We start from the raw sequence: 24732 nt of genomic DNA, 5'->3' as shown, positions 1-24732 counted from the left end.
CAGCTTTGCATCACAGGAATAAATTACATTTTAAATGGACTCAACTAGAAAACAATTCTTTTAACAATAGTACCATTTTACTGTATTTTTTATCAAATAAATGCAACCAAGGTGACCATAAGAGACTTCTTTCAAAAACAATAAAAAAATCTTAATTATTCCAAATATACACACACACATATTAATACGGCTTATCTTTTGCCTTAAAGGTTAAAAATCACAGCCTCAAGCTCCCAGTCTGCCAATCAAATGGGGGACATTCTGACTTTGGTGGAGCCGGTGGTTGTCATCAATAAACTGGGAACGTCCTTCTTTGAGATGGCCCTCACACAGACTGTGTACAACCAGTCACTGAAGGCAACAGCAGGAGACAGTGATCGGGCACAGGCGTTATCCTCACGCTTTCTTCTTATTCAGAGTGTGTTGTCTTCTGTGGCAGCCATGTTGTCCATTATACCACTGAGCCGTATGGCAGACCGTCATGGACCTAAAGTCTTCCTGGTGGCCTCTCAAATGGGTTCGGTTTTGGGCATGTTCATGCTTGTCATCTTCATGTACTGTGAGGTTCCTCTGGAGTTTCTGTACTTGGGTTCTTTGCTGCATGGTTTGAGCGGAGGCGGGCCGATGTTTTGGGCCGGGGTGGCTGCTCTGGCATCTCTCAGCTCAGAGCAGGGCAAACGCACTCTTAAACTCAACATCGTGGACTTCTGTTTTGGGATCGCAGGGGTCGTGGGAGGTCTTCTGTCTGGATATCTGTACCAGATGGGACCATCAATTCTCCTCCTGACAGCAATTCTGGTCAGCATTGTGGCATTACTGTACTCTGTGTTTGCCCTCACTGACTCGAGGCGTTCCCTGTCCGAGAGTGAGCCGCTGCTGTCTGAATCTGAAAGTGGGAAAATGATGGATCGAGTCTCTATAGGCATGCTGATGACAGCCATGATGTTGTTCATGCTAGGCATGGTCGGGGCAGAAAATGTGCTCCAGCTCTATGTGCTAAAGCCCCCTCTGAACTGGGACTCAGTTTGGGCCGGATATGGCAGGGCCGCCACCAGTGCCATGTATCTCAGTAGCTTCTTAGGGGTCCTGAGTCTGTTCAGTGTGTTGGGAGACACAGCCCTCACTCTGCTGGGTATTGTGTCCAACTGTACTGGGATGGCAATCATGGCATTCGCTGTAGAAAGCTGGGTCTACTTCCTGGGTGAGTTTGGTGTTGCCGTGGACTTGGCAGCACTGATCTTTATTGCACTTTTACATAAGCACAACTCAAGAGAATGTCAACTTGCATGTTTTTTTTCCGCAGATTTAGTCACAGCAAACAGCGCAAACTGCATGAAATAAAACATACTGGCTGACTGTATTACACTTTTATTTGAGCAGCACATCTCAATAGAGATCGCTGAATTCCAACGTACATGTTTGCTGGTGATTTCAGTTCATCGGCACTTTTTCTGTAATGTAGACATAGTGTATTTGCATGCACTCTAAAAAAATGCTGGGTTAAATGCAACCCAGCGCTGAGTAAAATAGGGACAAACCCAGCAATTGGGCTGTTTTGACCCAGCGGTTGGGTTAAATGTTTAACCCAACCTTCTGGGTAGTAACCCAACCACTGGGTCAAAACAACCCAATTGCTGGGTTTGTCCCTATTTTACTCAGCGCTGGGTTGCATTTAACCCAGCATTTTTTACAGTGTGGCTGCCAGGTTATATGAAATGTTTTCACGATTACAATGAACTGTTGAGTTTCCATCATTGATTCACATGTTCATCAATTTACCTCTTGTGAAGCTAGAAGTTGCACGTTTTGGAATAAACAAATTCAAAATGAAGTCATTTTAAATTCAAACCGTCGTATCTGGCAAAAAAAAAGAGTTCTCTATCCATACTATTGCTTCGTCCAGTGAAAGGTTTTTGTATTTTTCTGCATGTGTTGTTTTAAACAGCTAGAGGAATCATGATGTTTGCCTGCGTTCCCATGCCAACACTTCGAGCCATGCTGTCCAAGAATCTGCATCCTCAGCAATATGGTAAAGTTACAACCACATAGAAACAAAAACTTAAAATGTGCTTCATCAGAGTACAAGCCATATAGTTGAGGTCATACTGCCTGTTATATGATACTTCATGAGAGTCCTCTGCTGTGTCTCTTGGCAGGGCGAGTTTTTGGGCTGCTCCAGCTGGTTCTGGCTGTGACTGATCTCTTGTCTAATGTCTTTTTCACCTCGATTTACCCACTAACTCTCGGCTGGTTCAGTGGCCTCTGCTTCCTCCTCTCCTGTGCCATTAGTTACATCAGTGCCGTCCCGATCATGTATGTAAATCTGATGTTAAAAAAATAACAGCAAATGTTCTTTTGGTGGTTTCGTTTCAGACAGTTTACAGCTGCTAGTTTTGTTTTTCAGTTATCGAAGTGGCAGAGACTTGAGACTTGGATCCATTTGTGATGATGAACACTTACATTGAAATGTGTCTGTTCTTATTTTGATTCAGTATGGAGCTGCATTCCCTGCATTGCTCGCAAAACCTTTCCGTTCTCTCGCAAAAGTGTTGCATTCCCAGAGGAAATTTTTAAGCTTTTGCATTTGCTCGCAAAACTTTTGCAAGAGAATCTGAAACTCGGGCAAAAGAACACAACATTTTTGCAAGCGAAAGCAAAGTTTCTCAAGGTAACGCAAAAGATTTGCAAGCAAATGCAAAAGCATGGACATTTTTTCCTCCTATGACTAATGTCCCTTTAAGGACTGTATATTTCTATCAGCTATATTCACATAACATTATATCTATTGTCTGATTTCCACTAACTAATGCATAAAATAAAATTTGATTGCAATAATACAAAGTGCAATACGTAATAATATAGCATCAAAGAATTGAAGAACTAATGAAAGTATGATATAAATGTCCGTCCAGCTTTCTTGCAGGAGACATAGTTTGGTAAAATATGTCTTGTTTATGGTGGAAATAGCTTTAGGTCTTAATATAAAATATTATTAGCATTTTAGGACTGGACACATGAAGTGTCTATCTTGTCAAATGTTTTTAGCAGCTCTGCATATGGTTTCTACTGTTACAGTGAATAGTCTGTGCTTCTTGTATGTGTTATTCTCAATAAACCTACTTTAAAGAGCTTATTTTCCATTGGTTATCTGCTCACTCATGCTATTCTCTTGTGGGCTCGTTTTTGTAGCAGCACTGGGCAAGAGGGGCTCTGCAGTTCACTTTTTAAGTCTTTTTTAAAATTTCAGTTCAGAGTAGGGATACTTTTTTCAGTTTCTATAAGGATTCATCGTTATTTGAGTTTGTGTCTTCCAGAGATCCAGAAAGCAACAGATCTTACTGCTTATTGTTTACTTTATTCAAAATGCAGAATTAGTCTGATATTATTGCTTCTGAAAGAGGAAAACATAACATTTAGTAAAAGACATGCATGTTGGTATGTTTTACCATCAGGGTGTTTAATGTGTAATGTCCAACAGCTGCCACATGGTGTCATCTAATCGTCAATACACGGCCTACTATGGCAAGCGGATTTGCAATAAAAAAAATGGTTTGACTAATGTTTTAGATCAGTGGTTCTCAATTCCAGGCTTCACATACCACCGCTTTGCATATTTTGCATGTCTCTCTTTTTTAACACACCTGATTCAGATAACCAGCTTGTTAGAAGAGAACTGTGTTCTGATTGACAGGGTCCCTACACAGTGTTTATTGCTCCCTACTCCATGAGCACGGGAAATCCGTTGAAGTTTACTTCACTTCGGAACATTCATTCACGGATTTGCGCTACGCCATGGCCTGCAGCATCTTCATACAGATGAAACTTACTAGAGAAGTGTAAAGTGCGTCATAATATACCTCTGTAAATAAATACTATTTAAAGTCACGTCTCGCACATTTTAATGCCCTTTGATTGGAACATATATGCTCCCTTTGAACTGGAATCATGACAGAATATTCTGTGACGTCCACTTCACAGGGCACTTACAGTCGAATAGAACAAACGTCTGAAGTCATAAGAGATACATACAAAATGTGCAGAGCGGTGGTACGTAAGGACTGGAATTGAGAACCACTGTTTTAGATAATTACAATTGTATTTTAGTGAGTCATAAATATAATTTGAATAGTCAGAATGATAATTTAATATAGCTGCAATTCTAATTTAATGAAACAATCTAATCTTTGTTTGTTCCTGAAGGACAAACAAAGTCCTGACTCCTGTTCAGTTTTATTTTCAGCCGTTTCAGTAAGTAATGTCACAATGGGGGGAAAAACATCACAATTTCCATTTCATGATTACTTTAAATGAGATGAGACTAGAAAGAAGTATTTTAGTGAGTCATAAATATAATTTGAATAGTCAGAATGATAATTTAATATAGCTGCAATTCTAATTTAATGAAACAATCTAATCTTTGTTTGTTCCTGAAGGACAAACAAAGTCCTGACTCCTGTTCAGTTTTATTTTCAGCCGTTTCAGTAAGTAATGTCACAATGGGGGAAAAAAACATCACAATTTCCATTTCATGATGACTTTAAATGAGATGAGACTAGAAAGAATTCCAGTTCTAAATTAGGGCTGTGCGATTAATCGAAATAGTCATAAAATCGCGATTTGAGCTTGCGCGATTTCTAAATCGCTTTATAGCATGATTTTCCGCGCCCCGACCTCCCGCAGTATGCTATCTGAACCAATCAGAATGCAGCGCGCCTAAATGGAGCACGAGAACAGAACAGACCGGGCGGGCATACAAACGTAACGCCAGGTTCACACACTCCATCTGTGGTGCGTATTTTTTCCGCGCCCATGTTAACGGATCAGAGCGTTCACACTGCGCGCGATTGCGGTCCGGCAGTGCGCTTCAGGAGCGATGCGTCTGCAGCAGTCATGCTGCGATCGTTTCCGCGCGGAGTCTATTTCTGCTGTGCTGCAGGCGCTGAATTAAAGTGACAGCGCATTATACGTGGTAAAAATTAACATGGATTGACACGGAAATTTAGTAATTACACCATAAATGCATATAATTAAAGTCCACTGTTTCACAGTCAACACATGGGTTTTTGGCTAGATTTAAAACAAGGAAAAGTGCACTTTTAGATAAACAAGGCAATAATAGATGGCACTCGTGGTGGCAGTTAAACAAAGTTATATTTATTGAGTTTAAACGTGAATATGTCTATGAAAGATTGTATTACTGGGAAATTTCTGCTTCTGCACCGCATACACCTACTGTATACGCACTGCAGACGGAGTACGCGTGAACTTGGCGCAACAAATCTAGTTCAACATCTGAGGCAACGCCACAAAGAGCTCTATGACCAGTGCATGGCAAAAAAAATCCCTGGGCACAGGATTTTTTATTTTATTTTTTTCTGCCATATGTCTATTCTAGAGACATTTTGTTACACCTTTACTTAGTGATTATTTTGCCTTATGTCTGTTCTAGAGACATGTTACAGCTTTTTGATAAAGCTCTAATTGGTTTTCTTTTGGAAATATGTTTCAAATTCACACTGAATGCATTAATGACTGTAAAGCATGTCTGTGTGTGTCAAAATCGTGATTAAAATCGAAATCGCAATATTGATCAAAGAAATCGCGATAGGTTTTTTTTGTCCATATCGCACAGCCCTATTCTAAATATCTCTAGACAAGTTCTGACAATAGTCAAGAATCCTATTCAAGAAATCTACAACTTTATTTTGATTAGTCATATGTTACTTTTGGATACATAAAAAGTATTTTTAACATCTTTAATGATGAGGAATTAACGAGATCTTAAATTTAAAATATATCAAATATAAACATATATAAGAGACATCTCAAATTTTATGTTTTACTAGTGAGAATTCAATTAGAGATACAAAGTACAAATTATAGTTGACTTTATGTTACAATTTCTAGTCGTCAAAACTCATTTATAGACATCTGATAATATTATTTATACTGTGTATTATGACAAGTCAATGAGTCAAAATTGCAGAACAGATATCTGGAATTTTACTAGTCAAAATTAAATTAGTACTACTGGAGCCAAGGGCATTAAATGCTAAAACGGCTTGCCATATGCGTACTGCCTACGTATTTCCTCTAAAAGTTCAGTGTCTATGCGAGCTTCCGGTAGAGTATTCACCGATAGGAAACAGTGTGGTAGTGGTTAACTCTTTCTGACATATTTCGATTAACTGTCGACCACAAACAAATTTAGATATTATTATATTACTAACAACGTTACCATTGTAGTATATTAAAACATAACGTTTTAGTAATGAGTTCAAATACCTTTAAATACCTAAGGCGTGAAGGTGCATCATCTCGCTATTGCTGTGTCCCGTTCTGTAAAATGTCCTCAAGGTTTAATTCTGTGATTAGTTTCCATAGTTTCCCTTTGAACAAAGAAACACGCAAAAAGTGGCTTCACAATATCCGGCGTGAGGATTATAAGGTCAGTCCTAACACAAGAGTCTGCAGTCGACACTTCAAGGGTGATGATTTTTTTGAGCCCTCGACTCCCACGGCACGCCGACTGCTGAAGAAGGGCGCCGTGCCCACGCTGTTGATGTGGAGCGACTCCACTTTACCACCAAAGCGCACCGGGTTATGGAAGAAGAGACGCGTCTCCTCTCCTTTCAAAGAAGATCCTGTGCCTAAGTTCTTCCAGCATCAGGAGCATGATTATTGCTCATCTCTTGTCCAGGATGATGAAGTGGCTTCGGATCAGACCGAGGATCTCCGAAAGGAGGTCGAGCGCCTGAAGAGACGCGTGGCAGAGTTGGCTGTCCTTCAGAGATTTTGTTTGGGCCGATTTGCTGCATCTGACGATGACATACGGTTTTACACTAGGTAAGCTCTAAAACCTGAACAGCATTTTTTAAAATGTGTTCATAACATTTTCATGCTCTAAATAATGCATGTTTTTTAAGCATTTAAGTAGTATTCAAGTAATTGTACTGAATGTGCACTTGTAGTTTATTTCAAAGTGTATAAAAACCATATACTTGCAGATATTATAATATCAATAAAATAAAAGACCACTTAAGTGTACTTACAGAGGGCACTTGTTTCTTAACTCAGTTAGGAACAAATAAAAAGTGCGCTTTGTAATCATGTCGACTTTTTAAACTTTAATTGATCAAATTATTGTTTTATTAATCTTTTTGTCATGGTTTAAAGAACTACTTTTAAAGAACTTTAAAACTTTTTTTTTTTTTGGTATGGCTTGTTTATTTATTTGATTCTATTTTTCACTTGTTTATCCCCATGAATATATATATGAGTATATTTAGTTTAACATAAATACTTGTCAGTAAATGTTAATCATATTTCAAAGACAATTTATTTACATTATGAAATTGCGCACAGTATGTATTCGAGTCCTGCTTAAATGGATCAAAAAAGCTATCTTAAGTTCATCTCATTGCATTTAATATAATTTAAACTACACTATTTAATTGTAAATAATGTGCAAGTAACAAGTACTTACTAAACGTATTATTTAGGTTAAGTATGCTAAAGTGTCCTTTTTAAACAAGGGTTCACAAGCCTTAAATTTTAGTGCACTCTAAACAAAAAATGAGCTACATCTTGGTGGTTGTTCATCACACTTGTTGTGGTCCTGCATCTCTTGTAGGTTTGCCACTTACAACCACTTGATGGCGTTCTGGAGACTCATTGAGCCTGCGTCCCACAGCATGGTTCGTTTGACCAGATCCATGGTAGCCACAACCAGTGAAGTTGGATCATCAGGCAGTACATCTGTAAATAATTAATTTTTACGTAATTTATAATTCATTTATCATTTATGTTATAAATTACAGATTTTAAGTGGGGGGAATAGGGAAAGAATTTTTTGTTAATAGTATTACTTTTGCTATGTAAACAGACATTATAAAGAACATTTTTCACAATTTTGTTAACAGTGTCAATCCCTGCAGCCCATAGATGAGTTTTTCCTCTTCATGGTCCATCTTTCAGTTGGTCTAACCGAGAGAGATCTGGCCCACAGATTCAATATCCATCAGTCCTCTGTGAATCGAATCATTACAAGCTGGGCCAATTTTCTCTACGCCATTCTTGGATCTGTGCGCATCTGGATGTTTGAGGAGACGGTCAAGGCTCACATGCCAAAGGAGTTTCAGGACTATCCAGACACACATGTAGTGATTGATTGCATAGAGCTGCGTTGCCAAGCTCCATCCTCTCTCCTGCTTCAAGGTGAAGGGTCCCATTGCACCTACTTGGGGTTAATTGGCATGGCACCGCATGGTGCAGTCACTTTTGTGTCATCTGTGTATCCAGGATCTGTCAGTGACAAGGAGCTTCTGAAGCAGTCTGGGATTGTGTCACTCCTGAAACCTGAAATGGCCATTATGGTCAACAAAGGGTTTTTTATAGATGACTGTGTACCATGCAAAGTTTACCGACCTGCCTATCTGTTAAAGAAGGAACAGATGCCAGCTGATGAAGTGAGGGAAACCCAGTCCATTGCTCGGCTGAGGGTCCACATTGAGCGTCTCATAGGCAGGGTGATGCAACACAAGTTGTTGGAAACGGTCATGCCTCTTTCCGACACTGGGACCATCAACCAGCTATACACTGTTGCTTGCCTCCTTATAAACTACCAGAATGGCCCCTTGTTAAAAGCCTGGGCAAATGATTAAAGACTAGACAAAACATTTGCTGTTGGAGGATGGATCAAAGGACTGTAAATGTAAATATATAGATAAACATAAACATCCAAATATAAATAACTTTGGTACTATGTTTCTGTAAGCATGAAAATATAAATAACTTTCGTAGTGTTTCTGTAAACATTCAAATTATTCTATACATTTTTTTTTCTTGTATGCCACTATAATGTAAACGTAAATATAAATAACTTTCAAAGTTATTTATGTTTACAGTGGTGTACAGGAAAATATGTATAAAGTTAATTATACGTTTACAAAAATATCAAATAGATAAATGTAAACATGTAAAATACAACTTTTATTCAATGTTTCTATAAACGTAAATATAAATACCTTTGATAGTGTTTCTGTATACAAATAAATGACTTTATAATGTGTTTCCTTACACCACTGTAATGGAAACATGCAAATATAAATAATGTATGCACAGAACCACAGTGTCAAAGTTATTTATATTTACATGTTTGCAGTGGTGTACAGGAAAAACTTTATCAATTTATGTTTACAGAAGCATTGCATCGATAGAAAAATGCAAGTATGTAAAGTATAGAGAACTTTAAAAGTGTTTTTGTATACATAATGTTTACGCTTATTTAATAGAAATATGTAAATAACTTGTCTACAGGAACATGGTATCAAAGTTATTTAAATTTATATGTTTACAGTGGTGTATGGGAAAAGCTTTATAAAATTATATATGTTTGCAAAAACACTGGATCAAATAGGTAAATGTAAACAAAATATAAGTAACTTTTAATATAAATATACTTTTAGAATGTTTCTATAAACTTGTAAATAATAACTTTGTATTTCTGTAAACATAAATAACACCACTGTAAAGGAAACGTAAATGTAAATAACTTGTGTACAGAAAGATGCTATTAAATTCATTTATATTTATGTTTACAGTGGTGTACAGGAAAAGCTTTATAAAGTTATTTGTGTTTACAAAAACGCTGCATCAATGTGAGTAAATGTAAACATGTAAAATACCAACTTTTATACAATGTTTCTGAATGTTAATACAACATGTAAATGTAAACATGTAAAAACATGTACATTTAACTATATAATGTATTTCCTTTATACCACTGTAATGGAACTATATAAATAACTTTGATAGTGTTTCTATAAACAGTGTTGATAGTTTTTTTTGTTATTATTATTTCTAGGAAACTTGGCAGGTAGAAATATAAAAAAATATTGTCTTTGTAGATGAGACTCATGTCATCCTGTGCATAAACAAAATCAAACCAGTCTGATCCACATAAATGACAAACACATGTAACCTGTTGCACTTTAATTATTAATTATTTCCAATTCGGATTATTTACAAAACATAACATTTTGGAAACAACTTTGGTTGTATTATTTAACTCTGAAAGCTTCCCAGTTAGGCTTATCTGATTGCTCGGCCTCTACTCTGGCCTATTATTTACCTGGTCAGGTCACATGATACATTTGGTTGGCTACCTTGGAGACAATGAGTCTCAGTTTCTGTTGCAGCCCCCCATCTATTATTTAGCTTTAAGCAGGTGTGGCACAGGGAAAAAGTAATTTCCTGAGTGTGAAAACAGGTAATTATTGATGATGATACCTGATTCCAGAGCTCTCCTTGTCCCATAGTCCTTCTGGACAAGACATTCAAGCTTGTAAACTCTTTAGCAGGCTTAAATTAAAAATTTCTATTTCTATAAAAGAAACAAGTATCCATTTTCTTGGATACAACATGGTTTCACCAAACCAAAACTATTTTGTCTGCGAACAGAGTGAAATGACAGTAAAGAGCCAGGTGGTCACAAGAGACTCCAGAGGCTTTGAGACATCAAGGAGATCATGGGGCCTTTGATGCCAGGGGCACTTAAATCTAACTGACAGCAATCCAACTAAATAAGTGTCTGAACAGGAGACGGTCTCTACAATGTGCAACAACAAAAAGTACCAAAGGCCAGTTATTTTGTCTGAAAAGCACAAGATGAAGTTCATCCTTCATCATTGCTCTATTTTGGTCAGTATTAGTGACGCTAAAACCTTCATGTATTTTATTTACATATACACATATAAAAAATACTTTTATGTTGTGGAAACTGCAATCAAGTCCCTAATCAGACGTAATGGATCTCTGCTACCACTGCAACCTGAAATATTCATGGAGCCGCCCTGATAGCACATGTACATCAAGAAGACGTCTATTTGACGTCTGCAAGACATATTTTTTTTAGAGGGTTTGCTCATCTGCAATACGTCTATAGGACGTTTCCTAACAGATGTCAAATAGACATTTAGAAGATGTCTTTAAGATGTTTATGATTTAGATTGTATGTAAAACTGACATCTTAGAGACGTCTATCAGATGTTTGGACACAGCAGATGCTTTCCAGATGAAGCAATCTTTAACAGACATCTTGCAGACGTATGTGTGCTATCTGTGCGGTTATATGAGCTTTCAGTTTGTTGTTGTTGTGTCTAAAATCCATTGAGTACACCTTTAGAGACTATGAACTATAAAAAAGTGTGCTTTATTAGGTTAATAGTGATATTTTAGATATCATACACTTATTTCATCAAGTAAAGTTACTGTTTCACTGACAAAATAACACGTTAATCCATGGTTTGAACAAAAAACCCTGTTTCCTAAGTGACTAGTCTATTCTTCAAAGACGCAGAACAATACTAGGATGCGCAACACGAATTTTCTCCCTCCTCAACTGTAACCGCCCTTTGCTTTCAACTCGTTTAATCCAATCACAGTCCTCCTCGTGTCTTACACGCCCACTGTTTTCCGGGATTGACCAATCACCGAGCTCATCGCTGAGGCTCCGCTCAACGCGCTCCGCCATTTTGTGGCGCTTTAAGAAAACTCAGCCAAGCAACAAAGTTGCGGATCAGAGCTGCTGTTCCTCGGTGTGCAATGGACGGGTAAGTGATGCTACGTTATTATGAATGGAAAAAAAGTTAGGCTGGCCCGGCGATAAGCGCTGCACGAATAAACCCGTACGTTTACCAACTGTAAAGCATTTTTTTTGTTAGATTGGTTAGCGCGGGCGCTCGCATCACCAGTTGCGATTAAGCAAACCCGTAGTCAGGTTTCTGCCTGATACTCGCTGTTTTGATAGTCACATTTAGTTTTTTCTTTTTTTATCCGTGTTTTGCAGCCTAAATAAGGCAGTTTTTTCTGCAAAACTAGGAAGATTTCCACCGAGAGGACTTGTTGCTTCGTATATGCAGTGATTAAAGTTTGAGCAGAAAGTAAAGAGCAACATTCTTTGAAACTTATAAATATAGGGAATCAAGCCCCAAAAGTTCTGTTTTTCTTTCTGACCAGAAAACTATTAGCAAAGTGAATATAAGTCAATTGAATAGGTAGGTTGTGTGATGGCATTGACATCTTTTTCCCTGTACAGCCGCCTAGAGACTGAATTGTATCCTATGGGATCAAGTTACGCAGAAATCGAGTAAGTCCATCTGAAATTTCACAGCTCATAGTTGGTGTTTTTTTATTTTCCTTTTATACACGCCCATAGATTACATTAAATTTAGATGAGTGAAATATCAGTGTATTATGGTGCTTCGCATACAGAAATCGCCACGGTTGCCATAGTTTCCACCAAAACACAGTAGTTACTTAGCCATTTTAATTTCCTGAATATGATTCACATTGGTGTGACTTGACTTTTTTTTAAGCAATAGAGGCGCAAATTCTATTTTTAGGTTGTTCATTTAATGTTTATTGCTACAGCATTGCAAAAATATGAGGTTTAAACTGTAGGCTATTTAGACTGTTCTGTTGGTGATTTTGGGGTACAAAATGACAAACGAAATATAAATAGAAATACATAAATAAAACAACTTATAGGGAATTTAGTTCAACTTGTGAGTTTGACACACAACATTTTCTCAAATGCATCTCCTTTCACAAATATTTACTTTTTTTGAAGTTTTAGACCCTGTTTGCTGAATAGCAACCTCGTGGTGGCTAAAACTGCATAGCGCTAACAGATACTAACTACTGTAATGTGGTGGAAACTGTGGTTAACATGGTAAATGGTTTTAAATGTTGGCCAGTGAGTCTGTTTGATAGACATGGATGAACTAGACAGAGGCACTGGACATGCACCATCTAAGATGATACACAGAAACTAAAACCACACCCCAGCTATTGTGACAAAATGACCCCAGTCCATAGGACCCCCTTGTTTGAATTCTCATTTATTTGCATGAAGGTTTTTCCCTCTCGGGGAAAATGTATCAGGACTTTGTTTTGGCACAGTCAGTTTCTTTTTCTATCCATTGTTTCAAACATAAAAGCTTTCATGCTGCGCCGTGTTGATATGAGGGCTTTTCAAAGCATTTACTGAGAGTTCATGTGAAACAGGATGTGGGGGTTAATCTTCAACCATACACTGACCCAAAATACCACTCATATTTCTTGCTCTAAGGGAGATCTGTGGGAAGGATCTAGATTACGCAGTCTAGTCTCAAACTGCTTATTCCTTTAATGGGAAAAGCATTTAACCAACATGAGCCAAATAAAATATTACACTCTTTAGCCATACATAAATATTAATTACAGTTAATATTTAGGTCGAGGATATTAATTTCACGTTTTGACTTACAGAAATAGGCTGGATGCTTAAATTACATAATACATATCTTTGCATGAAACATTGTTCTTTACCTTTGGTTTCATTGGGACTGTTTTAGAAAAATGCATGGGGTCAAAATGGTTCTGTTCTGTTTTTCTTTTCATGCATTTATTTATTTATTGTTTCTGGTTTCATTCTCTAATTTTTTTTCTTCCATTTCTGTTTACTTTTACAGCGTTGTTCATGATATTGCAGTTGGTACAAAGGTAAGAATCTTATTTTTAGTTCTTCAGTCACTACTACACGTGCTATAATTCTTGGGTTGGTTGAATAAGAGCAGATTGTTTTGCTTATCTTCCTTTAACTGTTTGTGTGCCGGGACTCTCCGAATTGAGAATTTGCATGGCCTTTGTGACTTCCACACCTTGTGCAATCACTCCTTCCAGACATGATTCATCCTGGCAACAACGGGGTGAATCATTTCGAAGGGAATCAAAGATTTGTTAGAACAAGCACTGTGGCATTGTGCCATGCCACATTGCGCTTTCTCTACTTTTTATGAACTCCAAGTTATCATTTAACTTTAGGAACAAATTGTGGTTCATAATATGCCATAATATTTGGCTGTTATGAAACACATAGTTAAGAAATCCCTAACTTGCTGCCTGGATCAGCCTTAACATGAACACTCCCGCTCGTTCCCTCATTAAAGACTATTTCCTGTGGTATGTGGCTAGTGAGGAGGGACCCACAGGATGTGGAACAAAAGGCTGATTCATGAGGTTCATTTAGGTTAGTTACATGCTTCAGGTCATGCAGTAACATTTGTAGCATGAAACCTACAGGCATTGCATTTATCTGATGATTACCACAGTACAGGGACGGGCACTGATTTAAGAGCTGATTGCTAATTGAAAAAGTTGGTTCTGAGAGATTTCCTAGTTTTGGATTTGAAATAGTTGTAAGGGACATTTTTCTGCATTATGTCTCAGGTTCAGATCAGTTTGAGGATAAAGACAATGTGAAACCCCATTCAGAACCTAATTTATTTCTGTATCATGACATTTCTGAGTGAAATAGCATATTTAATGAGAAAAGGTGTAGGCTAGGACTTGGTTTTAGATTGGGAATTGATTCGATTGGGAAGCAGACAAGAATTGAGCTTGATTGAATGCAAGTTTGCTAAAAACAAAACCTCCTAAATAGCTGTTTGGCTATTGGTTATCATTATTGTGGCCTAAGGCTACAGCATTTAGCTGTATACACATACATTTTGTATTGTATAGGCGTTTCTTCCACACGGATCCGGCGTTTTGGGAGAGTGAAACCGATATTTTTTTAAACCGGGTCCCAGAGTGGATAAATCTGAAAACGCCACCCTTGTGTTTTCATGTGGAAAACAAATCCGTATGTTTTCTGAAAAGATGACATCATCAGCCCACGTCTCGCCCCTAATCAGACACCGCTACGTCACGTAACAGCAACAAAAGCATGAACAAACACTGAACGATTGTCTTTTTATTAACTAACATTAACACAGCTTAATAAATGTTTTGTTTCATGTTCGTTTTTTTCCCGCGCGCAAGGTTTATACGCATAGTCTAAGTCTTCTTTGTTTTTAGTGTATCTCTGTGGCAGAATTACAGCGCCACATGCTGGTCTGGCATGTATACTACAGCGTTTTGTGTCAGTTTTGTGGTTTTGTGTGGATGCAGATATTTTTTGAGACGAGGGGAAAAAAAAAGATCGGATAGGGAAAGCTCTGGCTTCGTGTGGACGTAACCTAAGTGATGTCATCAGACGAGGAAAGTCGTTTTAACGCATGCTGCATTTACATTTAAGATTAAAATAGTGGAATGACGTGCAGTAATTATTCACAATAAAAAAAACTAATAAATTAACATAGAAGAAGTGAAAAAAGGGGTCCATGTTGATTTCATGCTAACTGGTAACAGGAAGCTTATCATTTTCTCATCTATTGGGCTAATTTAAACTGCAGTTGTGGTGCCAATAGCCTCGTGGGCAGCGCTCTTCAGGTGTCCCGAGTTCGAGTCCCGGCTTGCAGACCTTTGCCGGACCTGTACCCCTTGCTCTTCCACTTCGCTTCTTTTCAAGCTACTTTTTGCCATAATAAAGGCAAAAATGTCAAAAAATTAATCTAAAAAAAAAAAAACTGCATGTCTGAGTGAAACCAAATAGCAAGAAATAATAAAGGTCGAAACTTGATGTTTATCTTGAACATTGGGCCCTATTATTGGTTAATTTTATTTTTTATGGCCACACTACCTTTGTTATCAGCACAAAAGAGGTTTTGTTTATTTAAAATGAACTGAAAATTCATGCACAAGATCAAAGGCGTTAAGAAATGTAGATGTTCAGTTATAATTTAATATTTTAAAATTGGTCATCAGATGTTATGGCATATTAGATGATCTTCAGGTAAGTCTATTTGTCTTTGTGAACATGGGTGACAAGCATTTTATTGTTTCCGTGCACTTTCTACCTCAGCCTAATGATTCAACCCATTTCAGAGACATTCCTCAGAGATTGGTTTTGGCTATTGATATGACGAGATGAATGCAGTCTATTCATCAAATGCAAATATGTTTGCCTCATCACTCAGCACACACATGTAGCTCTTGTGTTTGTTCAGCAGTGCTGATCAGAGGGAAGATGGCTGGGGGAGGTGCTAATGGGTCACTTGGGGGTTCGCTTGATGCTATCAGTCTCTCTTTCTTGTTCTCGGTATCTCGTAAAGAATGCAAGTCGAAAGCTTGTGGGTCGCAGGTGCTGATTTACAGCAAGCCGACGATTCACTCTAGTCCCACCTTGTTTTAACTATTGTGGATTGTCAGCTTGTTAAGTGCGGTATAAATTAACCCAATAGACAAGAATCTTAAGCTTCCGGGGTGTATCCTTTTAACATGAAATCAAAATTGACATTTTTGCCTCTTCTCTGTACGTGTTTTTTTGTTGTTGTAATTATTAGTGCATGCTGTTCTACTATTTTAATATCTTTCATCAAAATGTAAATGCAGCATGCCCTAAAACGACTTTCCTTGTCTGATGACATCACTTAGGCCACAATAATGATAACCAATAGCCAAACAGCTATTTAGGAGGTTTTGTTTTAGCAAACTTGCATTCAGTCAAGCTCAATTCTTGTCTGTTTCACAATCCAATCAATTCTCAAGGAGAAAATCAAGCCCTGTCATACACGCTTTCTCATTAAATAACCTATTTTACTCAGAAATGTTATGTTACAAAAGAAAAAGGCAGATGGGACAGTTGTGGCCTAATGGTTAGAGAGTCGGACTTGTAACCTGAAGGTTGCGGGTTTGAGTCTCAATACCAGCAGGAATTGTAGGTGGGGGGAGTGAATGTACAGCGCTCTCTTCCACCTTCAATACCACGACTGAAGTGCCCTTGAGCAAGGCACCGAACCCCCAACTGCTCCCCGGGCGCTGCAGCAAAAATGGCTACCGGGGTGTGTGTTCACTACTCACTGCTGTGTGTGTGCACTTGGATGGGTTAAATCCAGAGTACAAATTCCGAGTATGGGACACCATACTTGGCCACATGTGTTTTTTTTTTCTTTCTAAATGGGTTCTGACCAGATATTTATGTGTCAATCGGTGCAGTGACGTGTGTATAGAGTCTCTGCTGGGATGATTACTTTTTGGTGGTTGCTATTATTATGTAAAACTGAGGTCTAGTGCTGTGCTCATAACCTGTATGGTTAGTATGGTAATGGCTCAAGTTTGAACAGTAGTTGTGGGTGAAAGGCACACCTGGGCGTATGGAGATAATGGGTCTTGTGTATTCAGGTCAGGGTTGGGTTTCAGTTACCTGCAGCGCAGACACAAGGTCTCCATGGTGAGCACATTATAATCGGAGCTGCTGTGGTAACGGCCCCATTTTTTGGTTTGTTGTGAATTGTTGCAGTCTTTGCCCCTCCCCCCGTCTTTGACACCTTTTAATCTGTTTAACCAAGTACCCCATCATGCCACACCCAACAAAAAGTTAACACGTTGAATGTTTGTGTTTGTCATGCTCAATTAACTGTTAAATGCACAGAGATAGTGCTGTCTGACACCTTCTAGAAGCTTTGAAAGAATGTTCCGGGTTCAGTGCAAGTTAAACTCTTATCAGCGGCATATGTAACATGCTGTTGTTTATCTCAGAAATTGATTTTGAATCCTCCATTTGTAAAACATGGAAAATTGTGTTTTTATTGTAATGCACTTACCATGAAAGTCTATGGGTTAAGTTTGTGCACCGGGAAGCTGATAATGATTTAATGCTATGGCTGATATTAAATAAATGAAAAATAAAAGCACTAAAATCTACAGAGCACCGCAAATGAAATTGTGGCCTCAAATTAAGAATTAATTCCCTTCAATTCACAATTTATTCATCAATTTACTCATTTTAGTCAAATTGTTACGTTTATTTATTCCCTAGGTTTAATGTAGTGGAATTGTGGCCACATTGTAGTTATTTGTTCCCTTGTTTTAATGTAGGAAACCAAGGAAAAATCATAATCCATGGCCACGATATCTTTTTTTTTTTGTGGGGCTATGTACATTTTTTTTTTTTTAATGCTTCAGGTTAATTTAGGCATGACAACATTATAATGTACAGTTGTTTATCTCAGAAATTGATTTTGAATCCTCCATTTGTAAAACATGGAAAATTGTGTTTTTATTGTAATGCACTTACCATGAAAGTCTATGGGTTAAGTTTGTGCACCGGGAAGCTGATAATGATTTAATGCTATGGCTGATATTAAATAAATGAAAAATAAAAGCACTAAAATCTACAGAGCACCGCAAATGAAATTGTGGCCTCAAATTAAGAATTAATTCCCTTCAATTCACAATTTATTCATCAATTTACTCATTTTAGTCAAATTGTTACGTTTATTTATTCCCTAGGTTTAATGTAGTGGAATTGTTGCCACATTGTAGTTATTTGTTCCCTTGTTTTAATGTAGGAAACCAAGGAAAAATCATAATCCATGGCCACGATATCTTTTTTTTTTTTGTGGGGCTATGTACATTTTTTTTTTTTAATGCTTCAGGTTAATTTAGGCATGACAACATTATAATGTACAGTATGAAATAAGGATATTTGTATTGAGATTTTCTCAAGATTACATTTTGTTAGTGTGTTTAAGATTTAAGTGAGTGTTAGAAGGTAATCTAACTATTAAAATAGAGCAAATAACACGCATAACAATATACATGCAACATACCTATCTGCAAAGTACCGGTTACATGGGGCAAAGTAATCTCTAAATAATTAACAAAAGCAAACACAAAAGCAGAAATTCATTTGGCTAGAATAGTAGTCCTACTGCTACAAGGTTAATTTAGACAGCTTGCCGATCATGTACATAATCTTTTAAGTACAGAAACATTAACATAAGCACTTTAACCATTGTTATTGCATTATTGCTATAAATCTTGCAAGCTTGTTGTCAATTCTTTGGCAGTTTAGGGTAACGGGCAACTTTAAGTTCAGAGCTTTACGTTCTATGTTTAAGTTTAGATTGTTTTGCAGTAGCCTAACCCTTTAAACGATTGTTTCTTAGCTTAGTGTGTTGTACCAGATGCCTGTTGTGTAGCCACCCCCCTCTAGTTTACATGTGGTTCTCATTGAGTCGCTTAACTGTGGAATTTTAATATGTGGAGGGCAGGCCTGTGTGGTTGCATGGAGTTTCTGCTGAATTCAGTTAATTCATTCTTGCTTTAGTCATAAGCTGTGACCGGACAATCTTAATTCAGGCATCTTCCGTTACTCGAATGTCTGCACTCAGAAGGTGGATAATCAGAACAAATATTTGCTTTTGATTGTCCAGATTAAATGAGACATAGACTCGTGTTATTTGCAGAACTGTGATGTATTAACTTTTGTTAATCTTGACTTTAAGGGGTAGTTCACCCAAAAATGAAAATTCTGTTATTTACTCACCCTGTGCCAAACCTGGATTAATTTCTTTCTTCTGCTAAACACAGAAGATATTTTGAAGAATGTGGGTAACTAAACTGTTTCTGGTTCCCATTGACTTCCATATGATTTTGTTCCATACTATGGAAGCCAGTGGAGATCGGCAACTGTTCATTCTTTGAAATATGTTTTTATGTTAAACAGAAGAAAGACACTCATACAGGTTTGGAACAACCTGAGGGTGAGCTGTCAAAATAACAGCGCTCCTTTGGAGTTCTTCAGCTTTTAAGAAATGGCACTTTCTCCAGTAGTGGGCGGGACTAATGCGCAAATGGCAATCTCATTGGCTGGCACTCACTTATCATCCCTGTTTTGATTTCAGCAAATCAGTTCGAGCGAACGCACACAACATTATTAATATTCATGAATCCTTAGTGCATTTTATATTGTTCTTATTAGTAGATTTGTGTATATATATATATATATATATATATATCAGTCTGGCGAGTAAACTAAAAAAATTACTAGCCAATGGCGCTTCAATTGCCAATGTGTCCGTAGAGGGTTGGTAAATGATGACATTTTTGGGTGAACTGTGCCTTTAAGCTGGGTTAAAATGTGGTGTTTGATACTATGCACAGAGGTGTAGTTGTATAAATGTCCTGGTCCTTCACATGGACATGTTCTTTCCTTCCTTAAACAAAGAAAATGTGAACGCGCAAATGCAAGATTCAGTCTGGACACTCATTGGCTGACGACCCGGAAATGTAAAACCGCCCCTCTCCCCATGGTCTACTGAGATCTTTCTTCATAGGTTTCTGGTGGGGGATGTCTTGTGGTTGATCTCTGACCTCACCCGCACAGGAAAACTGAATGTAACATTGTCCATTTTCTGCGTTCAGAGTTTTCTGATGTAAACTTGTCCTTATTTGGACATCCATTCAGGCTAAAGGTTGGATTAGTTTATCATCATAGTTTTCCTCTTCAAGTGTGCTGTTTAAGTTTGTAAACATCAGACCTGACTGTCTAAACCTTGTAAAAATGACAATGTTGCTGGACACTGTTTGGCCTAGAGCTTTTCTCTTTGGTTTTATTTAAACATTTTTTATTATTTTAATTTTTTCAGAGAGGATCTGACGAGCTGTTCTCCTGTGTTTCCAGCGGGCCTTATATCATGAGCTCAGCAGGTAGGCTTTATTTGCTCTTTACTCATTTCCTTCTCAGATGTGGTTAGTTTTGTCCCAGCAATCCATCCTCATCATCTGCTTTCTCCGCAGCCAACGGCAACGACAGCAAGAAGTTCAAAGGCGACATCAGAAGTCCTGCCGTCCCGTCCAGAGTTATACATGTCCGCAAGCTGCCCAATGACATCAATGAAGCGGAGGTCATCTCCCTCGGCCTTCCCTTTGGCAAAGTCACCAACCTGCTCATGCTGAAGGGAAAGAACCAGGTATCAGTCCCTCTCCACTCATGACATTCTCAGCATTAGCTCGAAATTGGAGACAAGGTTGACTTAACCTAGTCCACCAAAAACTTTTGGATTTTTCATATACAAAGTTAAAGGAAAATATTACCACAGTCCCCAGTATTTGCGTTATTGTTTTTGTATTGAGTAATAAGAGTTTATCTTAGCGACATGTTACTGTCAGATTGTAGTATTTCTTTGGCTAGAGATTATTGTTTGTGAGTGTGTTGTTAAGAATGCGTTGTATTATAACAAATCATGGTTATTATAGATAATTAAAACTAAAACCATATAAACATTTGTTACTTGAAATAAAATAAATAGTAACTAAACTCAGGGCTCCAGACAAAAAAAAATCAATTAAGTAGCCATTGGCTCCTATAAGAAACAAAATTAGGCGCCAAATTATTTTTTTAGGTGCCACTGAATAAATGTGTATTATTATTATATATTTTTTTAACACTTAACATTTCAGTCATACTGTCATGTGTTTATGTCTCATCTTTTCTTGTCTTTATCAGCATTTTAATCCATCTTGTAGATGTCCTGGGAACTAAGGTTCACTTAAATTGGGAACTAAAAGTCTTTTCCAACTTGAGAACTATATACAGTCACAAGGAATTGTTTATTACACAGAATCTGTGCCAATATCGCGGACCATAATTATTTCAGCATCACTTGGCTATTGAGTATAGTTTGGGCTCCTAATTAATGCATCCTATAAATGTTGTCATGTGTCCTGCACACATCCAGGCTGTTTTTCTTCATTAGTAACATGCAATTATATAGGAGGTGTTAAAGAATGCAAGCAGCTAAAGGTAAAATTCATGTCAACAGGTTAAGTAAAAATATGAATATGCAATATAGTGCATAAATTTAGCACTATAGTTGTTCCTATTTCTAGTTATTTTTTCTGGCTGACAGATGAGCTTATGGACACTGAATGGTTATTCTGAGGTAAATGTATTGTTACGTGGCATTGTTTACAAGCTTTACTCGTTTTCAGCATTTTGAAACACCGAATGAGCGATTACATGAGACATTTCAGTAAGTTGTACTGTATCTTATATACGTTTTGATGTCCATTCATGTTTATTTCGTACTATAGTAGTAAAGAGAAAGATATGATAGGTTCACGTGTCGCTTGAACTGAGGCGCTAAAGTGATCGCTCAGGCCTCATTAAAGAGCGCCAAAACGGTATTTATTGTTTGAATTTCGTTATGAATTTGGCAGAATTTTAAAGCTGATACTTTATTTAAATGTAACAAAGCTTAATGCGATTATTGGACAGCAAGTGCGCTACAAGTAATATGAAGTTCACGCATTAACAGAACACAGCATTTAGACTAAAGATCTTCATAACAAGAAGCCATATCAGTATTGATTCTAAATGAGAACTGTTAACGATATTGCTAATGTCCACACAGCTGACAGATTTACCTGTTGTAGTTTGTTCAAGTTGCGCACGAAATAGAGACTGCGACTTCGCGCGTCTCTGCTCTCTCATGCCATCACAACTGAAGCTGCTTTCAGCAGGCATGCCATCAGCAGAGATGAGGACTGTTTAAAAGTCTTTTTTTTCCACTAAAACTTTGATGCGCATCGTCTCAGTTTATTACGTCAACATAACAAAAGATGTGATCGCAAAACATTTAGAAAAAAAGTCATTGCATGCACACTTTTAAACCATAACATGTACATTTCTGTAGTTGCCAGTGGCGACCTCAACAAAAACTTCACTCGCAAATCAATCAATAAATTTTTTAGTCAGTCTGGAGCCCTGAAACTGAAATAAAATGTAAAAAACTTCAACTTATTTTGATACAGCTAGTTCCCAAGGAAACATTTCTAATTTTCATTTAGTTTAACTTGAATTAAAATAGTTAAAACTAAAGCTGAAATAAAAACAACTTAAAAGAAATAAAAATGAAATATTAAATAAACTAATTCAAACTATTAATAAAAACTATAATATATCATGAAGACTAGAATAACACGAACAAATTTTGTTTTTATGGAAAATATTTTTATTCAGCAACGATGCATTACATTGATCAACAGTGACAGTGAAGACATTTGTTAGACAAAATTTATATTTCAAATAAATTGTGTTGTTTTGAAATTTAAAAAAAAGTATTTATATAAATGTCACTTATTTCCACAAAAATATTAAGCATCACAAACGTTTTCAAAGTTGATAATAAAAAAATGTTTCTTGAGCAGCAAATCAGCATATTAGAATGATTTCTGAAGGATCATGTGACACTGAAGACTGGAGTAATGATGCTGAAAATTCAGCTTTGCATCACAAGAATAATTGAATAAATTAATTTTTTTTATATATTAAAATAGAAAACCGCTCATTTAAATTACACTAATATTTCACAATATTACTTATTTTACTAGATTTTTGGCCAAATAAATTCAGCCATGGTGAGCAGAAGAGACTTGAAAAAAAAATAAAAAAAATAGGTAGTGTCTGTAAAACTGAGCTGGTTTAGGTAGAAGCTTTTGTTTTATGTGCTTGCGTGGAACATTTTCCGGGCTTAAGGCAAATTGCATGATCTGCATTTTTGCGCAGGCTTTCTTGGAAATGAATACCGAAGAAGTAGCCCAGACGATGGTTACTTACTACTCCTCCGTAACGCCCGTCATCAGAAATCATCCCATCTTCATGCAGTACTCAAACCACAAAGAGCTGAAAACAGACAACTCACCAAACCAAGTGGTATGTGCTTCTCTCTCAGTTTCCATCCCCGGCCAGCACATGCATCACGTATGGGGCTTTATGAGGCTTCATTCCACATTTCTGACATGGTGATTCATTTTGTATATGTTTTTACGCAAATAAAGACAGCAGAAATTTATAACGAGTTATTTGCAGCAGCTGTGATGATTGATACGAGCGGAGGGTCTGGTTTGCTCTCTTCTGCGCATCTTGTTTTTTGCATTTTCCACTCTGCCCGTTTTCCTTTCTAAACACAGTTTATATGCCGCTAAAGGCCTTTAGCAGTGAATTCCACATCTGCAGCCCATCAGCACTCATTTGGAGGATTGCTTAATTTGCTTTGCTTTGTTCTGTTTGAGTAAACACAGAAACGTAGCCTACAGAGTTTACTCCATACTTGATTTTGTTCAAAATAATCCGTCTACAAATTTTACTCATGCATTTTCAGACATAAAAAGGCACATATGGATAGATGTAAAATCAATAAAATGGAATTGAAAGAATGCTAATTTAAATCTAATGCATGTCATTTTTGGTGTCTACAGAGGGCACAGGCAGCACTGCAGGCGGTGAATGCTGTCCAGACAGGTAGCATGACTCTAGGTGCCATTGACCCGTCCGGTATGGCTGGCCCCAGCCCTGTCCTAAGGGTCATCGTTGAAAACCTCTTTTACCCCGTGACCCTAGATGTCCTGCACCAGGTATACACTTCCTCTAGTTCTCTGCAGTGCTGTTCTTTTCTTACTTGAAGCGATAGTTCACCCAAAGATAAAAATTGTCGTCATTTGCTCACACTCATTTTGTTTCAAACCCTTAAGACTTTGGTTAATTTCCAATACATAAATTAGGACATTCTGGTAACACTTTAATTAAAGACTTTATGTATAATGCATTACAAAGTTAGTCATAATGTTCATTGTAATGCATAATATATTTTCATTATAACAAAATTTTAAATGCATTATAGTATTAGAAGGTTTGTTTGTCATGTGTTTTAATGCATTATGCTTTCTAAAGGTGTAATAGATAAGTAGTACAACTGTGGTTACAATTCTTGAGAACATGCATTATAAAGTGCATTACAAGGCATAATGGTAACACTTTTCAATAAGGTTAATTAGTTAACTACTTTAGTTAACATGAACTAAGAATGAACAATACTTCTACAGCATTTATTAATGCATTATTAAAATCAAAAGTTGTGCTTGTTAACATTAATGCACTGAATTAACATGAACTAACAGTGAACAACTGTATTTTCATTAACTAACATTAACAAAGATTAATAAATACTGTAATAAATGTAT

At 37.1% G+C, this 24732-nt stretch overlaps 3 protein-coding genes across 5 annotated transcripts in view; all 3 read left to right on the top strand.

The window, feature by feature from the left end:
* The first annotated feature begins 249 nt into the window (after positions 1 to 249).
* LOC107723836 (thymic stromal cotransporter homolog) lies at positions 250 to 2049 on the top strand. Its single transcript, XM_016532550.1, has 2 exons — positions 250 to 1201; positions 1946 to 2049. The coding sequence occupies exons 1-2, from the start codon at positions 250 to 252 to the stop codon at positions 2047 to 2049; spliced, it is 1056 nt and encodes a 351-aa protein (XP_016388036.1).
* A 4045-nt stretch (positions 2050 to 6094) lies between these two features.
* LOC107723852 (uncharacterized) lies at positions 6095 to 8849 on the top strand. The gene is made up of 3 exons (XM_016532573.1): positions 6095 to 6846; positions 7634 to 7760; positions 7923 to 8849. The coding sequence occupies exons 1-3, from the start codon at positions 6272 to 6274 to the stop codon at positions 8661 to 8663; spliced, it is 1443 nt and encodes a 480-aa protein (XP_016388059.1). The 5' UTR covers positions 6095 to 6271; the 3' UTR covers positions 8664 to 8849.
* Positions 8850 to 11538: 2689 nt separating this feature from the next.
* LOC107723850 (polypyrimidine tract-binding protein 1-like) overlaps positions 11539 to 24732 on the top strand; it is a 26352-nt gene continuing 13158 nt past the window's right edge. Inside the window, exons 1-7 of one of the 3 annotated variants that reach the window (XM_016532571.1) lie at positions 11539 to 11612; positions 12098 to 12148; positions 13515 to 13545; positions 20358 to 20418; positions 20509 to 20681; positions 23279 to 23425; positions 23971 to 24126. In XM_016532571.1, the coding sequence (XP_016388057.1) occupies positions 11605 to 11612; positions 12098 to 12148; positions 13515 to 13545; positions 20358 to 20418; positions 20509 to 20681; positions 23279 to 23425; positions 23971 to 24126 (627 nt within the window). In that variant the 5' untranslated portion in view covers positions 11539 to 11604. The remainder of the gene's footprint in view (positions 11613 to 12097; positions 12149 to 13514; positions 13546 to 20357; positions 20419 to 20508; positions 20682 to 23278; positions 23426 to 23970; positions 24127 to 24732) is intronic. The other 2 variants (XM_016532570.1, XM_016532572.1) reach the window with 2 other exon arrangements.

The sequence above is a fragment of the Sinocyclocheilus rhinocerous genome, unplaced genomic scaffold (assembly GCF_001515625.1).
Source record: "Sinocyclocheilus rhinocerous isolate Xijiao unplaced genomic scaffold, SAMN03320098_v1.1 scaffold1296, whole genome shotgun sequence".
NCBI lineage: Eukaryota > Metazoa > Chordata > Actinopteri > Cypriniformes > Cyprinidae > Sinocyclocheilus > Sinocyclocheilus rhinocerous.
This window is presented reverse-complemented; position numbering and strand designations above follow the sequence as displayed.